Source organism: Oncorhynchus mykiss, chromosome 12 (genome assembly GCF_013265735.2).
Source record: "Oncorhynchus mykiss isolate Arlee chromosome 12, USDA_OmykA_1.1, whole genome shotgun sequence".
NCBI lineage: Eukaryota > Metazoa > Chordata > Actinopteri > Salmoniformes > Salmonidae > Oncorhynchus > Oncorhynchus mykiss.
This window is the reverse complement of record NC_048576.1, coordinates 23,129,578-23,154,835: the sequence shown is the minus strand read 5'-3', so window position 1 is coordinate 23,154,835 and position 25,258 is coordinate 23,129,578. Positions and strand designations below refer to the sequence as shown.

Below are 25,258 nucleotides of genomic sequence, written 5' to 3'. Positions count from 1 at the left end.
CAGTGCAGAGTGCACTGTGATTTCACTTGACATTCTCACCATTCACACCCAATATAGGGTCTCCGAGACCAACCATCCCCGGCAAGTCAATCTCTGAGGTCTTTGCCAATCCCTTAATGCAAGGCCAGGCCAACCAGGTCAGATGGCAAGCCTCGACTATTCTAAGAATGCTATGTCAATTAAATCAATCCCTATGTCCCGGTTCGAAGACCCTCAATTTCATTAGAGTCAGTGTGCTAATTGAAGTTGTTTGCTTCTCTGCTTTCCTCCTTGTCCTCACTGTGTTGACTCGATCACCCCAGTGGGAGGCTTGCTGTGGCTCCAGGTGTATTAGAATGACTCATTACCTGGTGAATTTCCCTCACTGGGACATCTCTCTCCAGTATCTACTAACAAAATATTTGCTGACAATTGATCCGTCTTTCCACTCAGGGTAAATTAGGGTCTTGGTCTGCTATGAAATACTTCCTCCTAATTCTACATTGTTTCCTGCTACATAGGATGTTAGTGGGAAATGTCTGGTAGTGTTTTGAATCAGATAGTAGAAGATGTCTCTGCACTGTGTGTGTCTGATAAGGGTGCTATCCAGATGGATGGATCGAGAGAGAGGGTGGGGGGGTGGAAACAGAGCGAAAGAGAGAGTAAGAGAGAGTAAGAGAGAGCAGAAGAGAGGGAAAGTCTACATCATGGATGGCATGGATTTGCTCTGAACTGAGAGTTTCTGTGGTCTCAGAAAGAGAGAAAGTGATAAACAGAGTATTAGGCGTGACGGCATTGTAAAACATCTGAGGAGATGGAGAGGAGATTCTGCTCCTGGCCTCGCCCCTTGAAATGCATCTATTCACCTCTCAGATAGCGAACTCAAACTGGGGTAATCCTAGCTCACAGGGATGCCTAGAGTACACCCATTGCATGGCCAGTTTAATAATAAAGTAGGGTTAATTAAGGCTAGCCCTGAATCCTCTCTGAGAATCCTTCAGGTTGGCTGAAGATGGAGTTAGGGAGCTGCCCGCTGCAGTGGCCGAGATGATGGCGGAGCCCCACAGGGGGACAACATTTAGCTATGTCTGACTAATAAGGCATTTTAATTGCGTGGATTTAATTTAAGTACAGATTTACAGCTTCACAAGTGCTCCTCACGCCCACTTACAAATGAACTGGGAAGGCCTTTCCCTTGATCTTTCTCTGTGTGCTAATATCTCTCACACTGGTTATTTCTCTCCTACGGAGGAGGGACACATCATTAAAATGCTATTTGAAAAAAAAGGTGTCAGATCTTTGGGCTAATTATCAACACTCTGGGCTCAATGTGAGCTAGTGGTCTCCCCGTTAACCACCACGTAATTTCACACATTTGGAATGAGGGAGAGCGTGTTGGGAAAACCCATATATACATATCCCTCAACCCAACCGTAAGATCCCACCTTGCCGTAACATCTCACTCACTCACACAGCTCTGTATAGGCTTCAGATCATGTCACTGGAAAATGAAGTGGTTGTTTACTCTTAGATATCATCCTCCATGTCAAACATGCTTGCCCTGCATCCAGTTTTGGAGTTAAATAGAGAAGAGGTGAAACCACCAGAGATATAAATATGTGCTGACAGAGAATGGCAGCACCAGTGTGCTTACATTCAACACTGCCAAAATCTTTGAGAAGCTCAGACACCTGAGCACATCTCCACTGAAAATGTGAGCCATTGTTGAGAGCAGCCTGGATGACTAGAGTAAGCTCTCCACACCACACTTGTCACTCCACTAGGCAGCAACTTAATTATTTATTTGGGTAAATCTGTTCTTCCTGATGTGAATGGGGATGCCATACATGGAGGTAACATCTGCTAAGGTATGTCACATGAGTTTCATCATCTGTCCGTGTTTTTAAAGCCACCTGTCAATCAAATCACACACATCTCGAACACTATACACAGTCACGCAGAGAAACACAAACACCGAGATGGAGAGGCTAGCGTGATACACAGGTGCACAAAACACAGTAGCAGTAGCGTGTAGCTGGACTAGACATTTATTTCCTCAGATATACCCAAAACCTACCTCGACACAGACGTACTCACATAGACCCAAACAAACAAACCCACTGCTGGGCTGCATTCCATTGTCACTTTGCTCACATATGCTGTCCATCACTGACACAGTGGTGACAGTGGGTGGCTGTTCTCTCTTCTAACTCTCTTCACCCACAGGGGCTTGCAATCGGCCAAACTGTCAGACAACATCTGCTGAAACTACCAACCAGCCACTAGCCAACCAGTGGTAACTGACTGGGCTAGAGTGTCACACACATATAAAGAGCCCAGTCACCCATTTCCCCTTAACAATATGATCAATTCTTGAACATACTGTACCATGTAGGTTAAGCTAATAGACTTGCAGAGACGCACACAATCAGTACATACAGTATGCACAAGGACAGACATACTGTCCCTAATGTATTTTTGCATTCTAATCCTCTCTGAGCCAATTAATATTTATGTTTCCATGGCAATGGTAGAAGGGTCAGAGCCTAGCCTAGGCGGAGTGCAGTGTGAAGTGTGAAGATAAGTGCAGTGTGAAGATAAGAACATATGACCTGTATGGTCTGCAGGGCACGAGGTCAGGCAGAAGTGTAAGAGTAAGTCACTCAGACATGGACCTCGCCCTATTCCTCACCTCCTCTGTTCACCAGCTAGCTTAATGAATCCAGGGGAAAAGGGGAGAGAAGAGGCAGGAGAGGCAGGCTCCGCTCCACCTCCCTAAAAGAGACCAAAAGCTATTTCTTGTGCCCTTTCTCCCTACATTATCCTAATTGCTAAAGCCTTTTTGAAGTACTGATTGTGTGTGTAAATCAAGCGGTAAAAAGTAGGCAGCCAAGAGCATTCTGAAAGTACTGCTTGATCATTTTTCTGCTGGAATTTCCAAGCTTAAGACCCCCATCAATAGCCTTAAATATCACAGCCGTTCCACTAACAACACACTACCTCCTACCATTGTCAGAGACAATAATAAATAAACTGACTCTTACCTGTTTGCTGTTGTACTTTGGCTGGCTGGCCTTGTAGCTATAATCCGAGTACTGGTCTGAACCTGTTGAGTTGTCATCTCCTCCAATCCCTACGAAGGTGTTAGTGGCAGGGAGGTCCTGGACCACATGATGCTTCTGGGAGGCCGACGGTGACTGGGCCTGCAGCTGGATGGAAGGCAGGGGAGAGTTGGAGCGGTAGTGTCTGCCCAGGTCAGGGCTACCTGGGGGATATGTCAGGGGCAGGTGGATCCTGGGGCTGTCGTTGACCCCATCCAGGTTGAACTTGAGACTCTTCTGGAGGCTGACCTCTTCCTCTTCTCCCAAGGGCTTGGGGGACTTAGAGGGCTTTCCTTTCCTGCCCTTCTTGCCTTTGCCGTTCTTGGGCCCCTGCTTGGGGGTGTAAAGGTCCTTGGTCTCCTTCTTGCCAGCCTGGTAGCCACTCTTCGTCTCCCTCTGAATGCGGTGGCGGATAAACACCACCACCACAATCACCATGACAACGCCTGCCACTCCAGCCAGGCTGCCATACAGGATGTTACTGCGCTGGGCGGCAAGGCCGTAGTCAGGGTCACCAGCGATGTCTGTCTCCAGAGGCGTGTAGAGACTGTGTCCCACCAGTGCCTCCACCAGGCTGACATTAGAGATGGTCTCATTGACAAAGATGTGCACCAGGGCAGTAGTGTGGCGTGTAGGCTTGCCTCTGTCACTCACCCTAACCACCAGTCGATGGAGCCCACCATGTTTCTGGGTCAGCTCCTTGGCCAGGGTGATCTCCCCAGTAGTGGAGGAGATGCTGAAGAGTTCATAAGGGTTTCCACCAGTGATGCTGAAGACCAGCTCTGCATTTGGCCCAGTGTCCAGGTCTTCAGCTTCCACTAGCTCCACAAGGCTGTCTGGGGAACCTAGAGGGGACAGGTGTCTGAAGGAGGAGTTGGAGGGCTTGGTGACCACAGGATCATTGTCATTTTCATCCAGGACATTGATGGTAACGCCTACATAGGAGGACCTGGGAGGCTCTCCCCCATCCACGGCCTTCAGACGGAAGCTGAAGCTGCTCTCCTTTTCCCGGTCAAAGGAGATGCTGGACAGGATGGTTCCTGTTCCGTTCTGAACCACAAACCTTCCTCCGTCTGGCTCCACAGAGAGCTGCACTCTTGCGTTCTCTCCCTGATCTATGTCCAGCACCGTCACCATCCCAACAGCGCTGAGTGGGGGCATGTTCTCCAGAACAGAGAAACTGTAGCCACTCAGCATGAACTTAGGGTCATTGTCATTGCGGTCCAGCACATTGACCACGACCGTGGCTGTTCCTCTGTGACTGGGGGAGCCTTTATCGGCTGCGGTGACCCTGAACTCATAATGCGCTCTATGTTCTCTGTCCAGGGGGCTTTGTGCCCTCACCTCCCCTGAGTCAGGGTCAATCTCAAACAGGCCTCTAGTAGATGTGTCTGCTACGATGCTATAGACAAGCTCAGCATTAGTGCCGCTGTCAGGGTCTGTGGCAACCACGTCCACAACCTTGTCCCCTGGCTGGTTCTCCTCTGTAAAGTTCACCTCGAACAGGGTCAGGGAAAACACTGGAGAGTTGTCATTAACATCAGTCACCTGCACCTTTAATGAGTTAGTACTGGAGAGAGCTGGATTGCCAGAATCAACAGCCACAATCTCCACACGGTATTCCCTTACCTTCTCATAGTCCAGGAGGGTGGTGGTCTGCAGGAAATATTTTCTCTTGTTGTCAGTGGACGATTCACTGGCCGGGCGCAGCTGGAAAGGCACGTCCCCTGCCACCACACAGGTGACCACTGCATTCTCCCCCTCATCCCTGTCAGACACCTGGACCAAGGCCACCGCCGTGCCCACGGGCATGTCCTCTGATATGTTGGCCACACCGTCACTGTGGCTCACCAGGCCGATCCCACGGATCTCCACAGCAGGGGAATTGTCGTTCTGGTCAGTCACCTCGATAGTAACAAAGGTCTTGGAACTTTTGGGTTGGGGACCTTTGTCTCTGGCCACTACGTAGAATGTCAAATCGCTGATTTCTTCCCGATCCAAAGGCCCTTTGACATAGATGATGCCAGTGGAACGATCAATTCGCAGGAGTTTTGGCACTGGGTCTAATGCCTGGTGTAGCGTATACTCTATCTCTCCATTGGGGCCCATGTCAGAGTCATTGGCTTTCACCTGCAATCAGAGACAAGGGATTATGTAAAACATTGGAATAAGGGTAAGAATTCAGGGATTATGTTAGCAAATGGAGGTATGGGTAAGGGGTTTAGGTTTGTCATTGAAGTTAGCTTACAGCAGGTGGGAGATAAGGGCGTCTAAATGTGCATATTAAAAATATTTTGCCATAATATGTAAACACACCATCTCAGCTTCAGAGACACATGCTTGTAAAGGATGCAAATGTCAACTGAGGGTTTTTTTCAGCTCAAAATCTGTAAACCAAAACACCCACTCAGGAAGAACATTTCCTGAGTGGGCTACTTGTTCAAAAAACTTTCAATAAATTGCCTCTGCTGCTTTTGGCAACAGTTCAATAAGATGCCATTCTGAGAACATGGAAATTCAGGCATTTCATCATGGTAAAGCTTAGAAACCCAGCACTACATGCCATATCCAGAGTTGTGGATATACAAACCACTATGTCTTTTCATAGTAAGAGTTGTATAAATCTATGCAGTAGCGTACACAACACACTGATCACTCTGCAAGATTTAAACGTTTTACCTGCAACACGGAATGTCCCACAGGGCTGTTTTCTGACACTTCAGCCTCATATGTGGCCTTGTCAAACTTTGGCGCATTGTCGTTTGCGTCAGCAACCACCACTCTCAGCAAGGCACTGCTGTAGCGCTGGGGGTTACCTCCATCCACAGCCTTAATGTTCAGGTCGTAACTGTCCTTGAGCTCCCGGTCCAGACTTCCCAGGACGATGAGTTGGGGAAGCTTCTCTCCCCTGTCCTCTGACACTTGCAGGCCAAAGAGAGTCGCTGCATCTGGCCCCGCGGTTAGGGCGTAGTCGGCCACCCTGTTCCTCTCCGAGTCCCTGTCTGTGGCGAGGGGGATGGAGAACAGCGCCCCCATGTGGGTGTTTTCTGGGACAGAGATGGTGAGCACGGGGGAGGGGAATTGCGGAGTGTTGTCGTTGATGTCCTGGACCTCGATGCGACCCTCGATGAGCCTGGGGCTCTGGTTGTGGATAAGGTCTGTGACAGACACTTCAAACTCCAGGAAGCAGGGTTTGCCCCTGACCATGCTGCGGCAGGCTCTCAGTGTCTCCCTGTCTATGGGAATTTCTGTGGTAAAGATGTCCCCTGTCTTCCCATCTACACGCAGGTATGGAGCGCCCACCTCTAGCTTGTAAAGGTGACCAGAGTCTGGCAGGCCCTGGTCTGATGCCAGGCTGCCTATCAGCGTGCTGGGCGGCTGCTCCTCCTGGACACGGTACAGGATACCAGCCTCAGCCCAACCACAGAAATCCAACACCAGGACCCACAACAAAACCGCTCCCATGTGCAGTTCCATGAAGTCCATCACCAGATTACTATCCTGCAAAGAAAGAGGGAAAAAAATAACACTTCAATTTTTACTTGGGCTTAAGGGATTATCAGATATATTTAATGTGCTCTGAAAACAACAGTTATACATGCAGTACAACATGTTTTCTCCCAAGCAATATTGTCACTGTAAAAATGTTTGACTCTCAAAAGTGTATATATAACAGGGCCTTTTCCAAAATGCAAATCTTTGCAGTTATTGAAACACAATGGTTCAGATGTTGGAGATTTTCTCCTCATCTTAGTGCTGTACTGGGAACAAAAAGAGAGCAAGGAGCTGTCACGTTCGTTGAAATGAGCGGACCAAGGAGCAGCGTGCATAGAGTTCCACATGTTTATTAAAATGAAACTCACCAACAAAAATAATAAACAGCAAACGAGACGTAACGACTGGAGTGCTCACAGGCACTACACAAAAACAAGATCCCACAAACTAAGGTGGGAAAAAGGCTCCCTAAGTATGATCCCCAATCAGAGACAATGATAGACAGCTGCCTCTGATTGGGAACCATTCCCGGCCAACAAAGAAATAGAAAAACTAGAATGCCCACACAAATCACACCCCGACCTAACCAAATATAGAAATAAAAAGGCTTTCTAAGGTCAGGGCATGACAGTATCCCCCCCTAAGGTGCGGACTCCGGCCGCAAAACCTGACTCCATGGGGGAGGGTCCGGGTGGGCATCTAACCTCGGTGGCGGCTCCAGTTCAGGACGTAGACCCCGCTCCGCTCGCTGATCCCTCCGCTTCCATGGAACCAGACCGTGGATCGTCGCCGGAGGCTCTGGACCGTGGATCGTTGCCGGAGGAACCGGACCGTAGATCGTCGCCGGGGACTCCGGACCGTAGATTGCCGCCGGAGGAACCGGACAGAGGATCGTCGCCGGATGCTCCGGACTGTGGATCGTCGCCGGATGCTCCGGACCGTGGATCTTCCCCTGATGCTCCGGACCGTGGATCGTCGCCGGAGGCTCCGGACCATGGATCGTCGCCCGGGGACGCTGGACCATAGATCGTCGCCGGAGACTCCGGACTATAGATCGTTGCCGGAGGCTCCGGACTGGGAACCCTCACAGGAGACTCCGGACTGGGAACCCTTGCAGGAAGCTCCGGACTGGGAACCCGCGCTAGAGGCTCTAGGCTGCCGACCGTCGCTGGTGGCTCTGGAATGCAGACCGTTGCCGGAGACTCCGGACTGCCGACCATCGCTGGAGACTCCGGACTGCAGACCGTCGCTGGAGGCTCCGGGCTATGGATCTCCACTGGAGGCTTCGGGCCATGGATCATCACTGGAGGCTTCAGGCCATGAATCACCACTGGAGACTCCGGACCGTGGACCTTCATTGGAGGTTCCGGACTGTGGACCGTCGCCGGAAGCACTGGACTGGGAACTGTCACCGGAAGCTTGGTGCGTGAGGCCGGCATTGGTGGTACCGGGCTGGTGACACGCACCTCAGGATGAGCACAAGGAGCAGGCACAGGACGTACTGGACTGTGGAGGCGCACTGGAGGCCTGATGCGTGGGACCAGTACAGGTGGCACCGGACTGGTGACACGCTCCTCCAAATGCCTACATCGCCACATACTCCTCGCCAACTCCATTCTCCGGTATCCCTCTTCGCACAGTTCTATTGAATCCCAGGCGGACTCTGGCACTCTTCCTGGGTCGACCGACCACCTCTCTACCTCCTCCCAGGTTGTCTCTGGTTCACACCTTAGCACCACCGACCACCCCGTGTGCCCCCCCAAAACAAATTTGGGCTGTCTTTGTGGCCGCGAACCCCGGCGTCGTCGCTGTTGCTCATTTGCTGCCTCCGCCTGCTTCCATGGCAGGCTCCTGTCTCCTGCCATGATTTCATCCCACGTCCAGGATGTCCTCCACTCCTCCTGGGCACGCTGCTTGGTCCGTGGGTGGTGGGATCTTCTGTCACGTTCGTTGCAATGAGTGGACCAAGGCGCAGCGTGCATAGAGTTCCACATGTTTATTAAAATGAAACTCACCGACAAAAAAAATAAACAGCAAAAGAGACGTAACGAATGGAGTGCTCACAGGCACTACACAAAAACAAGATCCCACAAACTAAGGTGGGAAAGAAGGCTGCCTAAGTATGATCCCCAATCAGAGACATCGATAGACAGCTGCCTCTGATTGGGAACCAAGCCGGCCAACAAAGAAATAGAAAAACTAGAATGCCCACCCAAATCACACTCCGAACTAACCAAATAGAGAAATAAAAAGGCTCTCTAAGGTCAGGGCGTGACATCAGCACTCAAGCTTATATTTTGAAATCCACAATTTAACCATTAGGGATGATAATGTCAGTCATGGAAATGTAGAATCATGTACAGTGGGGCAAAAAAGTTTTTAGTCAGCCACCAATTGTGCAAGTTCTCCCACATCCAGAAAATCACATTGTAGGATTTTTAATGAATTTATTTGCAAATTATGGTTTTCACACACTGTTGCTGGTATTTTGGCCCATTCCTCCATGCAGATCTCCTCTAGAGCAGTGATGTTTAGGTGCTGTTGCTGGGCAACACGGACTTTCAACTCCCTCCAAAGACGTTCTATGGGGTTGAGATCTAGAGACTGGCTAGGCCACTCCAGGGCCTTGAAATGCTTCTTACGAAGCCACTCCTTCGTTGCCCAGGAGGTGTGTTTGGGATCATTGTCATGCTGAAAGACCCAGCCACGTTTCATCTTCAATGCCCTTGCTGATGGAAGGAGGTTTTCACTCAAAATCTCACCATACATGGCCCCATTCATTCTTTCCTTTACACGGATCAGTCGTCCTGGTCCCTTTGCAGAAAAACAGCCCCAAAGCATGATGTTTCCACCCCCATGCTTCACAGTAGGTATGGTGTTCTTTGGATGCAACTCAGCATTCTTTATCCTCCAAACACGACAAGTTGAGTTTTTACCAAAAAGTTATATTTTGGTTTCATCTGACCATATGACATTCTCCCAATCTTCTTCTGGATCATCCAAATGCTCGCTAGCAAACTTCAGACGGGCCTGGACATGTACTGGTTTAAGCAGGGGGACACGTCTGGCACTGCAGGATTTGAGTCCCTGGCGTCGTAGTGTGTTACTGATGGTAGGCTTTGTTACTTTGGTCCCAGCTCTCTGCAGGTCCCAGCTCCCCCCGTGTGGTTCTGGGATTTTTGCTCACCGTTCTTGTGATCATTTTGATCCCACGGGGTGAGATCTTGTGTGGAGCCTCAGATCGAGGGAGATTATCAGTGGTCTTGTACGTCTTCCATTTCCTAATTATTGCTCCCACAGTTGATTTCTTCAAACCAAGCTGCTTACCTATTGCAGATTCAGTGTCGTTTGACAGCTCTTTGGTCTTGGCCATAGTGGAGTTTGGAGTGTGACTGTTTGAGGTTGTGGACAGGGTTCTTTTATACTGATAACAAGTTCAAACAGGTGCCATTAATACAGGTAACAGGTGGAGGACAGAGGAGCCTCTTAAAGAAGAAGTTACAGGTCTGTGAGAGCCAGAAATCTTGCTTGTTTGTAGGTGACCAAATACTTATTTTCCACCATTATTTGCAAATAAATTAATTAAAAATCCTACAATTTGATTTTCTGGATTTTTTTTTCCTAATTTTGTCTGTCATAATTGAAGTGTACCTATGATTAAAATTACAGGCCTCTCTCGTCTTTTTAAGTGGGAGAACTTGCACAATTGGTGGCTGACTAAATACTTTTTTGCCCCACTGTAACAGCAGCTCAGAATTTCAGATGATTTCCCCTCCTTAATTTTTTGCCACATTAATTAAACCCATTGAAAATGTAGCTATTGCAGCAGTTTGATACTGTTTTCATTCACTAAGACAGATCTTCAGCACAGTGCTGAGGATATCAAAAATGACAAAAGCCTGTATTGAAGACATATGTAATACATATTTGATTTCCAGAGCTTACACAGAAGTGAAAGTAAGTAAAGTGAAAGAGGCCCAGTGTACATTACAGCAGCTGTACAATACAATGCAGATCCAATGCACGAGCCTTAAAGAGCTAGAAGAGTGTGATGGTTCAAGGTTAGAGAGTTTCCTAGACATCATTAAATGTGTTCAGAAGCAGCTTGTGGACCCAACACCACAGAAAAGATCCAACACCGTTGGAAAAAAAACACACATTATGTTTCTTAACCTCGAAGACGTGATGTAACGACGAGACTGAAAGCTTCAGAATTGGACTGATCGAATACTAGAGCGATACTAGAGAGGTCTGTTCCACCCAAGACTCCAGGTGCAGCACCCAGAGTCTCCCAGAGGCAGCCGCACACCATTGTTTGGCTTCATGTGGAACATGTTGCAGATTAGCAGGCCTGGCCTACGCCTTATCACAAAATACAGCTTTACTTTAGAGCTGATGAGAAATCCATCCTACTCTGCTGTTATGGCCTAATTTACACATTGTAATGTTCATGTTTTATTTCTAACCTGCCATGCCTCCTCATTAATCACTACCCACTAGTTTAACTTCTGCTTTGATCCATATTCTCCAAGCTAAAGAATTCACTATTTTTGGGGGCTGCAAACTTTAGACTTTAATTATTTTCTGTGTGAGAGTTCTAGCAGTATATGTCAGAATTCTACACCTCCGTGCATGTAACATTGTTCCAAAGCAGAGCAAAGCAAATACGTGTTCAAACTAAACAGCAAAACACAAGCATGTATAGAAATCCAATTAGAAATCCAATTCTTCTGGATCCAATAAGATTGGAAGTGCAGGTTATTGATGCGCTAATTGCTTAGTTATTGATGTGTCCCTTTTTACATTTGCAGGGCAGCCTCCAATCAATGTGGATTGAATGATAGCTTGTGAGGTAAAAGCATGATTAGAAAGTACAATGTAAAGCACCATTTTTTAAACCATAGACTACAACTACACACAAACTAAATATGTTGCAATCTATTGAGATGTAACATAAACATTTAATCGGAGGAGATCAGAGAATATATTACTTTTCTAGCCTGATATAGACCATGCGCTGACAATGTGGAGACAAATTTAAAGACAAAGAGAGCTAGGTAATCTAAAGTGCATTATCATCCTCCATATCCACCCTCGCTGATAAAGACAGTCAACAAGTTCAAAAGTTCTGATCCCATACAATATCTCCTTAAAAATTGTTGTCCCCAACGATGAAATCGGGGAGGGAACTGTGGATCGGTCTCCGTTCGTCCCACCGTCCGTTTACTTTACTAAGGAGCATGATGAGAGCTGCAGTGAACTGAGCTACTGTACTAGAAAGATCTAAACAATATGGCCTCTATGCCTTTTGTAGATAGACCTAATAGTAATCATAAACAAGCCTCATCGTCCTCCAAGTCAGCCATCCATTTGCAAACAATAGGCCTAATATCCAGAACGACAGTACTGTATTAACTAACGTGATAATAATTCAAAAGCTTCTTGGATGACTTGTCTAAAACAGATCCAAAGAGATCCAAAATACTAGAAGCTAAAATAAATAAATAATAAATAAATACTACCCCCCTACTATAAATACTACCCTCTAAATTAAGCTAAATCCTATAATACCCACCCCCAATAAGTGTCAGGAGTCTCCATACAGTGAATGAATGTCTCTAAGAGGTAATTTAAAGTCTCCTTAATAAAGCACCAACCACACTTCCCTTTAGATAAGAGACTCTCCAAACACTCATTAGAAGTGATCACATCATCACTTACAAGGAGATAATTACAACAATAGTCTTTCAACAGTCTCTACTCCAGATCAGGTACACAAACATTGTATTCTGTATGAGTGTGTGGACAGTAGTAACTCGGATTATAGTCACACATTCATTGTCAGATAGTCTATGGAATCCTCAATTCCAGATTAGAGGCTATAGGCTACACCAAGTAACAAACATAGTTTACTCATACCTATGAGTGGACTCTACTCCACTGAAGAGTCTAAGCCTAGTTTCTATTTCAGATAAGAGTCTATACGCTTTCATATAACAGATAAGAGCAGAAACACAATTACAACTCAACCTGGACTGCAATGAAGCGTGCTTTTGAGGGCCGCAGCACTTCAAATTGGGAGCATCCCTTCAACAGAGGGTGAGTTCAACAGCACTGGAATTGTGGAAAAGCCAGAGCGGGTAATGAGGGAAATGGCTTGTGTGAAATTCACCAAAGAAAATAAATAAACAAAATCTCATGAAATTGTGATATTAAATTACTCATGCAGTTCCAGCTGTTTTACAAGTAAATATTAATAAAACATAGTCCCAGAGTTCAGAATCTGTTTAAAAGTGGATTTCTATCATATTGAGTGAGACAAAATATTTGAAGAAGAATATCAGCTACTCAGACCATGTTGAATAATTTCAACCATAGCAATAGCCATTACTGGGTCAGAAAAGCAACCCAAGGATTCTGTGTGTTGAGTTGTTCTCTGAAATCATGTCTCTCCATTCATCAAAATGCCATAGAGATTATAACCTTTGGCATGCAGTGAAAAATTATAGACATGAAAATGATCTTATCCTGATGTTTGTCAGCTATTTTCATTATCAGCTGCAACACGAGCAGCTTTTATCAACAGCTTGTACAAGCCATTCTGGTGACATCTGTCTTCCGTGTGGCAGTGACCTTTTCTCTTCCCCCACAGCCTGTTCACTGAAAGATCATGATCATCAACAGGTTATGGGATGAGCCTCACCAGCTATGCATCATTAACTGACTCATCATTCCTCTGCTTCACAATGATTGCATTCCAAATATACAGTAGGCCTATATTGCTATGGAAATAACGGTTTTCATTCCTTGGCTTTATACCACATGGCAACACATTTCTCTTTAAATCACCCTGTTACCTTAGAAATAGTAGAGTTTAAATCACTCTGTCACAAACACACAGTACTGAATTATAAGAATGTGTGTAGCTCAAAGTTGAGTAAATCAATCATTGAAAGATTGAATTAAATCATTAATAAGCATGTCAAATTTGGTTTGTTTTTATATGGTAAGCCTTCGTCCCGCAAAGCCTTTCAAGACTTACTGTCTGACATATAAATATGTACTGTAGTTCAGTGTTGCTTTTGGGATGGATGGAAATGCTAAAACATTTGATGAATCAATGGCTGAAGATAACACATCAGGGGAATGGCAGTCTGATTGAATCAACAGGTTTGAATGGCCGACGATGAAAACCCTGGCTTTAGCCTCAAGCTATACCCATACCTCACATATAATATGTACACAAACACAGAACTTTATCAGCTCATCTGACTCTAAAACATACCAGAAGCAGCTTACCAATAAACACATAAAAAAATGTTTTAAACACAATGGTTGAAAAGGGAACCCAACACCACGAGTCTGTCAGTTGCTTCATTCAGGCTCCGCTTACACAGGCCTTTTGACCAATCACATCAGATCTTTTCAAATCGAACCACCGACGCGGGCACCCGCAATTCACGAGGACTGTGTTCTCTCATTGTCCGTGGCCAACGTGCGTAAGTAATTTAAGCGGGTTAAGCCTCACAAGGCTGCCAGCCTAGATGGCATCCAAAGCCACATCCTCATTGCATGTGCAGACCAGCTGGCTGGAGTGTTTAGGGGCATGTTCAATCTCTCCATATCCCAGTCTGTTGTCCCCACTTGCTTCAAGATGTCCACCATTGTTCCTGTTCCCAAGAAAGCGAACGGAACTAAACAACATTCACAAGGCCGCAGGGCCAGATGGATTACCAGGACATGTACTCAGAGCACGCACTGACCAACTGGCAAGTGTCTTCACTGACATTTTCAACCTGTCCCTGACCGAGTATGCAATACCTACATGTTTCAAGCAGACCACCATAGTCCCTTTTCCCAAGAACACCAAGGTAACCTGCCTAAATGACTATCGACACGTAGCACTCACGTCCGTAGCAGTGAAGTGCTTTGAAAGGCTGGTCATGGCTTACATCAACATCATCATCTGAGAAACCCTAGATCCACTCCAATTCGCATACCGCCCCAACAGATCCACAGATGACGCAATCTCTATTGCACTCCACACTGCCCTTTCCAACCTGGACAAGAGAAAACCTATGTAAGAATGCTATTCATCAAATACAGTTCAGCCTTCATTATAGTGCCCTCTAAGCTCATCTTTAAGCTCAGGGCCCTGGGTCTGAACCCCTCCCTGTGCAACTGGGTCCTGGACTTCTTTACGGGCCGACCCCAAGTGGTTGAGGTAGGCATACAACACCTCCGCCACAGGGGTGCATGCTCAGACCACCCTGGACTCCATGTTCACCCTTGACTGCATGGCCACGCACATCTTCAACTCAAACAGTGGTAGGCCAGATTAGGCCAGATTACAAACAATAACGAGACAGCCTAAAGGGAGGAGGTGAGAGTCCTGGTTGTGCGGTGTCAGGAAAATAACCTCTCCCATAATGTCAACAAAATAAAGAGCTAATTGTGGACTAAAGGAGACAGCAGAGAGAGCACACCCCAATCCACATTGACGGGGAAGCAGTAGAGAGAGTCAAAAGCTTCAAGATCCTTGGCGTGCACATCACTGACGACCTGAAATGGTCCCTCTTCACAGACAGTTTAGTGAAGGCGGCACAACAGCCTAAACCCTCACAAACTTCTACGGATGCACCACTGAGAGCATCTTGTCGTCAAATGCACCGTCTGCAACCGCAGGGCTCTCAAGAGGGTTGTGCGTTCAGCCCAATGCATCACTGGGGGCACATTGCCTGCCTTCCAGTATACTGTATCTACAGGACCCACAGAGTTCCTCTGTCCAGTGTCTGTGTTATTTTGCCCATCTTAATCTTTTAATTTTATTGGCCAGAGATATGGCTTTTTATTTGCAACTCTGCCTAGAAGGCCAGCATCCCGGAGTTGCCTCTTCACTGTTGACATTGAGACTGGTGTTTTGTGGGTACTATTTAATGAAGCTGCCAGTTGAGGACTTGTGATGTGTCTGTTTCTCAAACTAGACACTCTAATGTACTTGTCCTCTTGTTCAGTTGTGCACCGGGGCCTCCCATTCCTCTTTCTATTCTGGTTAGGGCCAGTTTGTACTGTTCTGTGAAGGGAGTAGTACACAGTGTTGTACGAGATCTTACGTTTCTTGGAATTTCTCACATGGAGTAGCCTTCATTTCTCAGAACAAGAATAGACTGAAGAGTTTCAGCAGAAAAGTATTTGTTTCTGGCCATTTTGAGCCTGTAATCGAACCCACAAATGCTGATGCTCCAGATACTCAACTAGTCTAAAGAAGGCCAGTTTTATTCTTCTTTAAATCAGCACCACAGTTTTCAGCTGTGCTAACATAATTGCAAAAGGGTTTTCTAATGATCAATTAGCCATTTAAAATGATAAACTTGGATGAGCTAACACAAAGTGCCATTGGAACATAGAAGTGATCATTGCTGATAACGGGCCTCTGTACGCCTATGTAGATATTCCAATTAAAACATCTGTCTTTTCCAGCTACAATAGACATTTACAACATTAACAATGTCTACAGTGTATTTCTGATCAATTTGATGTTATTTTAATGGACAAAAAAAAAAAAAATATTTCAAAAACAAAGACGTCTCTAAGTGAACCCAAACTTTTGAATGGTAGTGTACATACATACTGTATTCTAGTCATGGCTCACCCTATATAATTCATTCATCCCTCATTTTCTATTCTGATAATGTCCATACACAACATTTATATTTATATATATATATATTTATATATATATATATATATATATATATATATATATATATATATACATATATATACACAGTGCCTTGCGAAAGTATTCGGCCCCCTTAAACTTTGCGACCTTTTGCCACATTTAGGGCTTCAAACATAAAGATATAAAACTGTATTTTTTTGTGAAGAATCAACAACAAGTGGGACACAATCATGAAGTGGAACGACATTTATTGGATATTTCAAACTTTTTTAACAAATCAAAAACTGAAAAAAAAAAAAAAATATTCAGCCCCTTTACTTTCAGTGCAGCAAACTCTCTCCAGAAGTTCAGTGAGGATCTCTGAATGATCCAATGTTGATCTAAATGACTAATGATGATAAATACAATCCACCTGTGTGTAATCAAGTCTCCGTATAAATACACCGCACTGTGATAGTCTCAGAGGTCCGTTAAAAGCGCAGAGAGCATCATGAAGAACAAGGAACACAACAGGCAGGTCCGAGATACTGTTGTGAAGAAGTTTAAAGCCGGATTTGGATACAAAAAGATTTCCCAAGCTTTAAACATCCCAAGGAGCACTGTGCAAGCGATAATATTGAAATGGAAGGAGTATCAGACCACTGCAAATCTACCAAGACCTGGCCGTCCCTCTAAACTTCCAGCTCATACAAGGAGAAGACTGATCAGAGATGCAGCCAAGAGGCCCATGATCACTCTGGATGAACTGCAGAGATCTACAGCTGAGGTGGGAGACTCTGTCCATAGGACAACAATCATTCGTATATTGCACAAATCTGGCCTTTATGGAAGAGTGGCAAGAAGAAAGCCATTTCTTAAAGATATCCATAAAAAGTGTCGGTTAAAGTTTGCCACAAGCCACCTGGGAGACACACCAAACATGGAAGAAGGTGCTCTGGTCAGATGAAACCAAAATTGAACTTTTTGGCAACAATGCAAAACGTTATGTTTGGCGTAAAAGCAACACACCATCCCCACTGTCAACATGGTGGTGGCAGCATCATGGTTTGGGCCTGCTTTTCTTCAGCAGGGACAGGGAAGATGGTTAAAATTGATGGGAAGATGGATGGAGCCAAATACAGGACCATTCTGGAAGAAAACCTGATGGAGTCTGCAAAAGACCTGAGACTGGGACGGAGATTTGTCTTCCAACAAGACAATGATCCAAAACATAAAGCAAAATCTACAATGGAATGGTTCAAAAATAAACATATCCAGGTGTTAGAATGGCCAAGTCAAAGTCCAGACCTGAATCCAATCGAGAATCTGTGGAAAGAACTGAAAACTGCTTTTCACAAATACTCTCCATCCAACCTCACTGAGCTCGAGCTGTTTTGCAAGGAGGAATGGGAAAAAATGTCAGTCTCTCGATGTGCAAAACTGATAGAGACATACCCCAAGCGACTTACAGCTGTAATCGCAGCAAAAGGTGGCGCTACAAAGTATTAACTTAAGGGGGCTGAATAATTTTGCACGCCCAATTTTTCAGTTTTTGATTTGTTAAAAAAGTTTGAAATATCCAATAAATGTCGTTCCACTTCATGATTGTGTCCCACTTGTTGTTGATTCTTCACAAAAAAATACAGTTTTATATCTTTATGTTTGAAGCCTGAAATGTGGCAAAAGGTCGCAAAGTTCAAGGGGGCCGAATACTTTCGCAAGGCACTGTATATATATATATATATATATATATATATATATATATATATATATATATATATACACACACACACACACACACACACACACACACACACACACGAGTCAAACATTTGAAACATCAGCGCCAGATGCCACTATTGCTCTAGTGGAAAGCCTTCCCAGAAGAGTGGAGGCTGTTATAGCAGCAAAGTGGGAACCAACTCCATATTAATACCCATGATTTTGGAATGAGATGTTCGACAAGCAGATGTCCACATACTTTTGATCATAAAATATAAATACAGCATACATATATAAACTCAGCAAAACTGAGCTTCAATGCCATACAACACTCCTTCCGTGGCCTCCAACTGCTTTAAATGCTAGTAAAACCAAATGCATGCTTTTCAACCGTTCGCTGCCCGCACCCGCCCGCACCCGCCCGCCCGACTAGCATCACCACATTGGATGTGGACAACTATAAATACATGGGTGTCTGGATAGACGGTAAACTCTCCTTCCAGACTCATATTAAACATCTCCAATCCAAAATCAAATCTAGAATCGACTTTCTATTTCACAACAAAGCCTTCCCTCACTCAGCCTTCCCTTCCCCCAAACTTACCCTAGTAAAACTGACTATCCTACCGATCCTCGACTTCGGCGATGTCATCTACAAAATAGCTTCCAACACTCTACTCAGCAAACTGGACGCAGTCTATCACAGTGCCATCCGTTGTGTTACCAAATCACCTTATACCACCCACCACTGCAACCAGTATGCTCTAGGCGGCTGGCCCTCGCCACATATTCGTCACCAGACCCACTGGCTCCAGGTCATCTATAAGTCTATGCTAGGTAAAGCTCTGCCTTATCTCAGTTCACTGGTCACGATAACAACACCCACCCGTAGCACACGTTCCAGCAGGTACATCTCACTGATCATTCCCAAAGGCAACACCTCATTTGGCCACCTATCCTTCCAGTTCTCTGCTGCCAGTGACTGGAACGAATTGCAAAAATCCCTGAAGTTGGAGACTTTTATTTCCCTCACCAACTTCAAACATCAACTATTTGAGCAGCTAACCGATCGCTGCAGCTGTACATAGTCCATCTGTAAATACATTTTTTTTTTAAAGAAACGTCCTCTCACTGTCAACTGCGTTTATTTTCAGCAAACGTAAATATGTGTAAATATGTGTATGAACATAACAAGATTATACAACTGAGACAAACTGAGCAAGTTCCACAGACATGTGACTAACATAAATGGAATAATGTGTCCCTGAACAAAGGAGGGGGTCAAAATCAAAAGTAACAGTCAGTATCTGGTTTGGTCAACAGCTGCATTAGGTACTGCAGTGCATCTCCTCCTCATGGACTGCACCAGATTTGCCAGTTCTTGCTGTGAGATGTTACCCCACTCTTCCACCAAGGCACCTGCAATTTCCCGGACATTTCTGGGGGGAATGGCCCTAGCCCTCACCCTCGGATCCAACAGGTCCCAGATGTGCTCAATGGGATTGAGATCCGGGCTCTTCGCTGGCCATGGCAGAACACTGATATTCCTGTCTTGCAGGAAATCACACACAGAATGAGCAGTATGGCTGGTGGCAATGTCATGCTGGAGGGTCATGTCAGGATGAGCATGCAGGAAGGGTACCACATGAGTACAGGCCTCGGTGTAACGCTCATTCCTTTGACAATAAACAGAGATTCGACAATCACCCCTGGTGAGACAAAAGTGCGACTCATCATTGAAGAGCACTTTTTGCCGGTCCTGTCTGGTCCATCGACGGTGTGTTTGTGCCCATAGGCGACATTGTTGCCGGTGATGTCTGATGAGGATCTGCCTTACAACAGGCCTACAATCCCTCAGTGCAGCCTCTCTCAGCCTATTGAGGACAGTCTGAGCACTGATGGAGGTATTGTGCATTCCTGGTGTAACTCGGGCAGTTGTTGTTGCCATCTTGTACCTGTCCCGCAGGTGTGATGTTCGGATGTACCGATCCTGTGCAGGTGTTGTCATACGTGGTCTAACACTGCGAGGATGATCAGCTGTCCGTCCTGTCTCCCTGTAGCACTGTGTTAGGCATCTCACAGTATGGTCATTGCAATTTATTGCCTTGGCCACATCTGCAGTCCTCATGCCTCCTTGCAGCATGCCTAAGGCACGTTCAAACAGATTAGTAGGGACCATGGGCATCTTTCTTTTGGTGTTTTTCAGAGTCAGTAGAAAGGCCTCTTTAGTATCCTAAGTGTTCATAACTGTGACCTTAAGTGCCTACTGTCTGTAAGCTGTTAGTGTCTTAACGACTGTTTCACAGATGCATGTTCATTAAAACCAGTTATACATTAGGGGGCGCTATTAAACATTTTGGATGAAAAACGTTCCCGTTTTAAACAAGATATTTTGTCACGAAAAGATGCTCGACTATGCATATAATTGACAGCTTTGGAAAGAAAACACTCTGACGTTTCCAAAACTACAAAGATATTGTCTGTGAGTGCCACAGAACTGATGTTACAGGCGAAACCCAGATAAAAATCCAACCAGGAAGTGCCGCATTTTTTGAAACCGCCTCATGCCAATGACTCCTTATGTGGCTGTGAATGAGCTACGAATGAGCTTACGTTTTCCACGTATTCCCCAAGGTGTCTACAGCATTGTGAAGTCTTTTTAGGCATTTCCATTGAAGAATGGCTGTAAGGGACCATATATAGCATGTGGTCACATGGTGTCTCCCACAGAAAATCTTGTGTAAAATACTGAGGTAGCCATTTTTCCAATCGCTTCTTATGAGAAACCAATTGCCTCGACGGATATATTATCGAATATATATGTTTAAAACACCTTGAGGATGGATCCTAAACAACGTTTGCCGTGTTTCTGTCGATATTATGGAGCAAATTTTTTTACGAAGAAACGGGAGCTATTTCGCCTACAAAAATAACCTTTTTGGAAAAAACATTTACTATCTAACTGGGAGTCTCCTGAGTGAAAGCATCTGAAGCAGAGCTAGCCTAGCAGAGGTAGCATAGCATTATGCCATGATAAACTTACACAAATGCTTGTCTAGCGTTGGCTGTAACGCATATTTTGAAAATCTGAGATGACAGTGTTGTTAACAAAAGGCTAAGCTTGTATTTGAATATATTTATTTCATTTCATTTGCGATTTTCATGAATAGGAAAAGTTTCTAGGGGTATTTATGTCCGCTGCGTTATGCTAATGCGTTTGAGGCTATGATTACGCTCCCGGATACGGGTTTGCTCGTCGCAAGAGGTTAATTGTTTATGGTTCATTAAACAAGTATGGGAAACAGTGTTTAAACCGTTTACAATGAAGATCTGCGAAGTTATTTGGATTTTAACAAATTGTCTTTGAAAGACAGGGTCCTGAAAAAGGGACGTTTCTTTGTTTGCTATATATATATATATATATGTATATATATATATATATATGTATATATGTATATATATGTATATATGTATATATATATATATATGTATATATATGTATATATGTATATATATATATATATGTATATATATATATATATATATATATATATATATATATATATATATATATATATATATATGTATATATATATATATATGTATGTATATATATATATATGTATATATATATATATATATATATATATATATATATATATATATATATGTATATATATATATATGTATATATATATATATATATATATATATATATATATATATATATATATATATATATATATATATGTAATGTATGCGTAACCGGCTGCAGGGAAGTCAGCCGCAGGAGAGCAGAATTGGGTAGCAAACGGAGCCCTTTATTACGGCGAACAGACACAAGGCACTAAGAACAATAAACAAATACGGGTTGACATAACCCGGCGCAAACCAGTCTGATGTACACATACACGAAACAACAAACAATTCCACACACAGACATGGGGGGGACAGAGGTTTAAATACACGTGTGCGGAAAAACAAGACAAAACAAATGGAAAATATAAAGTGGATCGGCGATGGCTAGAAGACCGGTGAAGTCGACTGCCGAACGTCGCCTGAACAAGGAGAGGAATCGACTTTGGCGGAAGTCGTGACAATATATATATATATATATATATATATATATATATATATATATATATATATATATATAGGTGTGTGTGTGTGTTTATATATACCTACACTACCATTCAAAAGTTGGGGGTCACCTAGAAATGTCCTTGAATACAGTGTGGACATCGTTAATGTTATAAATTACTATTGTAGCTGAAAACAGCAGATTCTTTATGGAATATCAACACAGGCCCAATATCAGCAACCATCACTCCAGTGTTCCAATGCACGTTGTGTTAGCTAATCCAAGTTCATCATTTCTAAAGGCTAATTGATTTTTAGAAAACCGTTTTGCAATTATGTTAGCACTGTCACGCCCTGATCTGTTTCACCAATCTTTGCGATTGTCTCCACCGCCCTCCAGGTGTCGCCCATCTTCCCCATTATCTCCTGTTTATTTACACCTGTGTTATCGGTTTGTCTGTTCCCAGTTCGTCTTGTTTCTCAAGCTTACCAGCGTTTGTCCTGTCAGCACCTGTCTTTTACCAGACTCTTTTTCTCACCCTCCTGGTTATTGACCCTTGCATTTCCTGACCCTGAACATTATGCCTGACCCTGAGCCTGCCTGCCGTTGTGTTCCTTTGCCTCTGTTGCTGTAATAAATATTGTTACTTCGACACGGTCTGCATCTGGCTCTTACCATATCCTGATAAGCACAGCTGAAAACTGTTGTCCTGATTAAAGAAGCAATAAAACTGGCCTTCTTCAGACTAGTTGAGCATCAGCATTTGTGGGTTCAATTACAGGCTCAAAATGGCCAGAAACAAAGACTTTCTTCTGAAACTTGTCAGTCTATTCTTGTTCTGAGAAAGGAAGGCTATTATATGCGAGAAATTGCCAAGAAACTGAAGATCTCAAACAACGCGTTGTACTACTCCCTTAACAGAACAGTGCAAACTGGCTCTAACCAGAGTAGAAAGAGGAGTGGGAGGCCCCTGTGCACAACTGAGCAAGAGGACAAGTACATTAGAGTGTCTAGATTGAGAAACAGACGCCACACAAGTCCTCAACTGGCAGCTTCATTAAATATTATCCACAAAACACCAGTCTCAACATCAACAGTGAAGAGGTGACTCTGGGATGCCTGACTCAGATTTGTGTATTGCTGCACTGTTGGAGCTAGAAACACAAGCATTTCACGCCACCTACAATAACATCTGCAAATCTGTGTACAGGACCAATATTGATATTTTTCAGTACTGATCAGATTGGTCAAATGACCAATTAGTTCAAACAAATATCTTAAATTGGGCTCCCTGTCCCTGTCCCCACCCAATCCCAGCTCTGAAAAATATATTGTGAAAATATCTAAGACCAATTACCGGAAGATCAGAATTGGGCTGCCTGTGTAAACACAGCCTTAGATTCTCTGACTAAACTAATTCCTGTAGAGCTAGTTTATACACATCAAATTGATTTGAGTAGCCAGCCTATAGACTGTATATGCCTATTGACAAGACAACAATAATGTGTTAGCTAATCACCAAGAGAAAAAATCCTTACCCATACTCTGCCCATGTGTATTGTTGGTCAATATATGTGGGAGGGGTAGCCCCTATGAAGGTACAGTATGGACAGAGCATAGGTGTGAATCACTAATGAAATGCTTCCAGTCTCTGTAAAATAAAATGATGCACTGAAAAGCTGCGTCTTGAGTCATGTATAACAAATAATTTATTGTTAAAATTAATTTTAATATGTGCGCTGGTTATCTTGATAGGCGATGTTAAACGAATGTGGTCTGAATGTCTGGTCAGTATTTGCAGAGAGCTGACCGATAGGAGATCTCTTGCCCTCACTGCGGGAAGTGAGAGGGGGGTGTGGGGGGTGGGGGATGGGGGGGGGGGGGGGGGGGTAGAGTGATGACTCCATACCTTTAAGGGCTTTTAGTCACACAAGTGTCTGATTCAAGCTCTTGCACCTGATTAATCGGATTCTCGGGAAACGAACTAATGGGGAGTGGTTTGCATTATCAATATTTTAATGTGTAAACATGTACACTAGGTTATAGTGACTGACTGTAGCCTTATCTGTATAGAACTAGGTTGTTTACCAGTATTTGGTTATTTGGTTTTTGGACATAACACAGATGCTGACCTAAAAACAAATGTATTAGCAATTATGCCTACAGCCATTAATGATCTTAACATAATAATCCATTTAGAAATAGAGAAAGAACGGCTGATTTTTAGCTTAAACATGACATACTGCACAAGCATTTCTCATGGATGGCATTATTCTGGTTTTATGCAAATATATTTACCTTAGCCAAAGACTTAGGATCCTCTTCCCCGGTGGTCTTCCGCGTAACACAAATCTTGCCTGGGTTTGTTTTTCCTTCTGTAGTCCGAGAGGCAGGTATCTAACCCTCAAACCTCAGTCTCAATGAATGATTTCAAATACTGTATCACGAAGAAAAATCCCCAGTTGAGAGAAAATCCATTAGGACCATAGATAACTTGTCATTTAAATTCGAAGAATTCATTCCCATGTCATTATGCAGCCATCAATGTTACCACTGGCAAAAAAAACGCTATTTTTCTGACCGAGGAAAATACCACAAATCAAGCTATCAATATATTTATTTCGTTTTTATAGATAGTCAATACTAATGAACTCTTTGGGATTCTGGCCGTGACGTTCAATTGCTTTTCTCTACTCTAAAAAAAAATGCACCTTAACGAAGATATGCGCTCATCTTTGACGAAGGTACAAGTTTCTCAACCATTGCGAAATACAGATTCAACGATATTTTAAAACGCGTATAAAATGTCACTAATTTGTCTTCATCACAGAACGGAATATGTCGCCGAGAGGAGTAGCCTAAACGAAGCACGTTTGCTATGAGAAAGCAAGTTGGGATAATTTTTCAGCACTTGCTCTGCTCTCTAGACCGCGCATCAGAGCGTAGGAGGAGGTGGAGCTCCAGCCACGAAACCGCTCTCAGCCTCAGCAACTTCTCATCCACATCACTTTATGCCACAGGCTGAACACTGGACAATGACTTGAGACTTACACTGGGATTTTATCAACTACCGAAATCATAATGTTGGAACTTCCACACTAGGCTATATGTTAAAACAAAGGGTTGCTGAAATGAATTATTATTTTAGGCTACTTAAGCTCATAAGTTATTTGTTATATATTCCATCTCCAGAAGGGTGTTTCTAGATGGATAGGTTCC

The 25,258-nt window shown here is 44.1% G+C and overlaps 1 protein-coding gene across 1 annotated transcript in view; it reads right to left on the bottom strand.

Moving 5' to 3' along the window:
• LOC110537229 (protocadherin-1) overlaps nucleotides 1–24,958 on the bottom strand; it is a 153,848-nt gene extending 128,890 nt beyond the window's left edge. The window contains exons 1-3 of the mRNA XM_021623109.2: nucleotides 24,338–24,958; nucleotides 5,760–6,581; nucleotides 3,024–5,210 (exon numbers count right to left, since the gene is read on the bottom strand). Coding sequence (XP_021478784.1) covers nucleotides 3,024–5,210; nucleotides 5,760–6,566 — 2,994 coding nt within the window. The 5' untranslated portion in view covers nucleotides 6,567–6,581; nucleotides 24,338–24,958. The remainder of the gene's footprint in view (nucleotides 1–3,023; nucleotides 5,211–5,759; nucleotides 6,582–24,337) is intronic.
• Nucleotides 24,959–25,258: the final 300 nt, after the last annotated feature.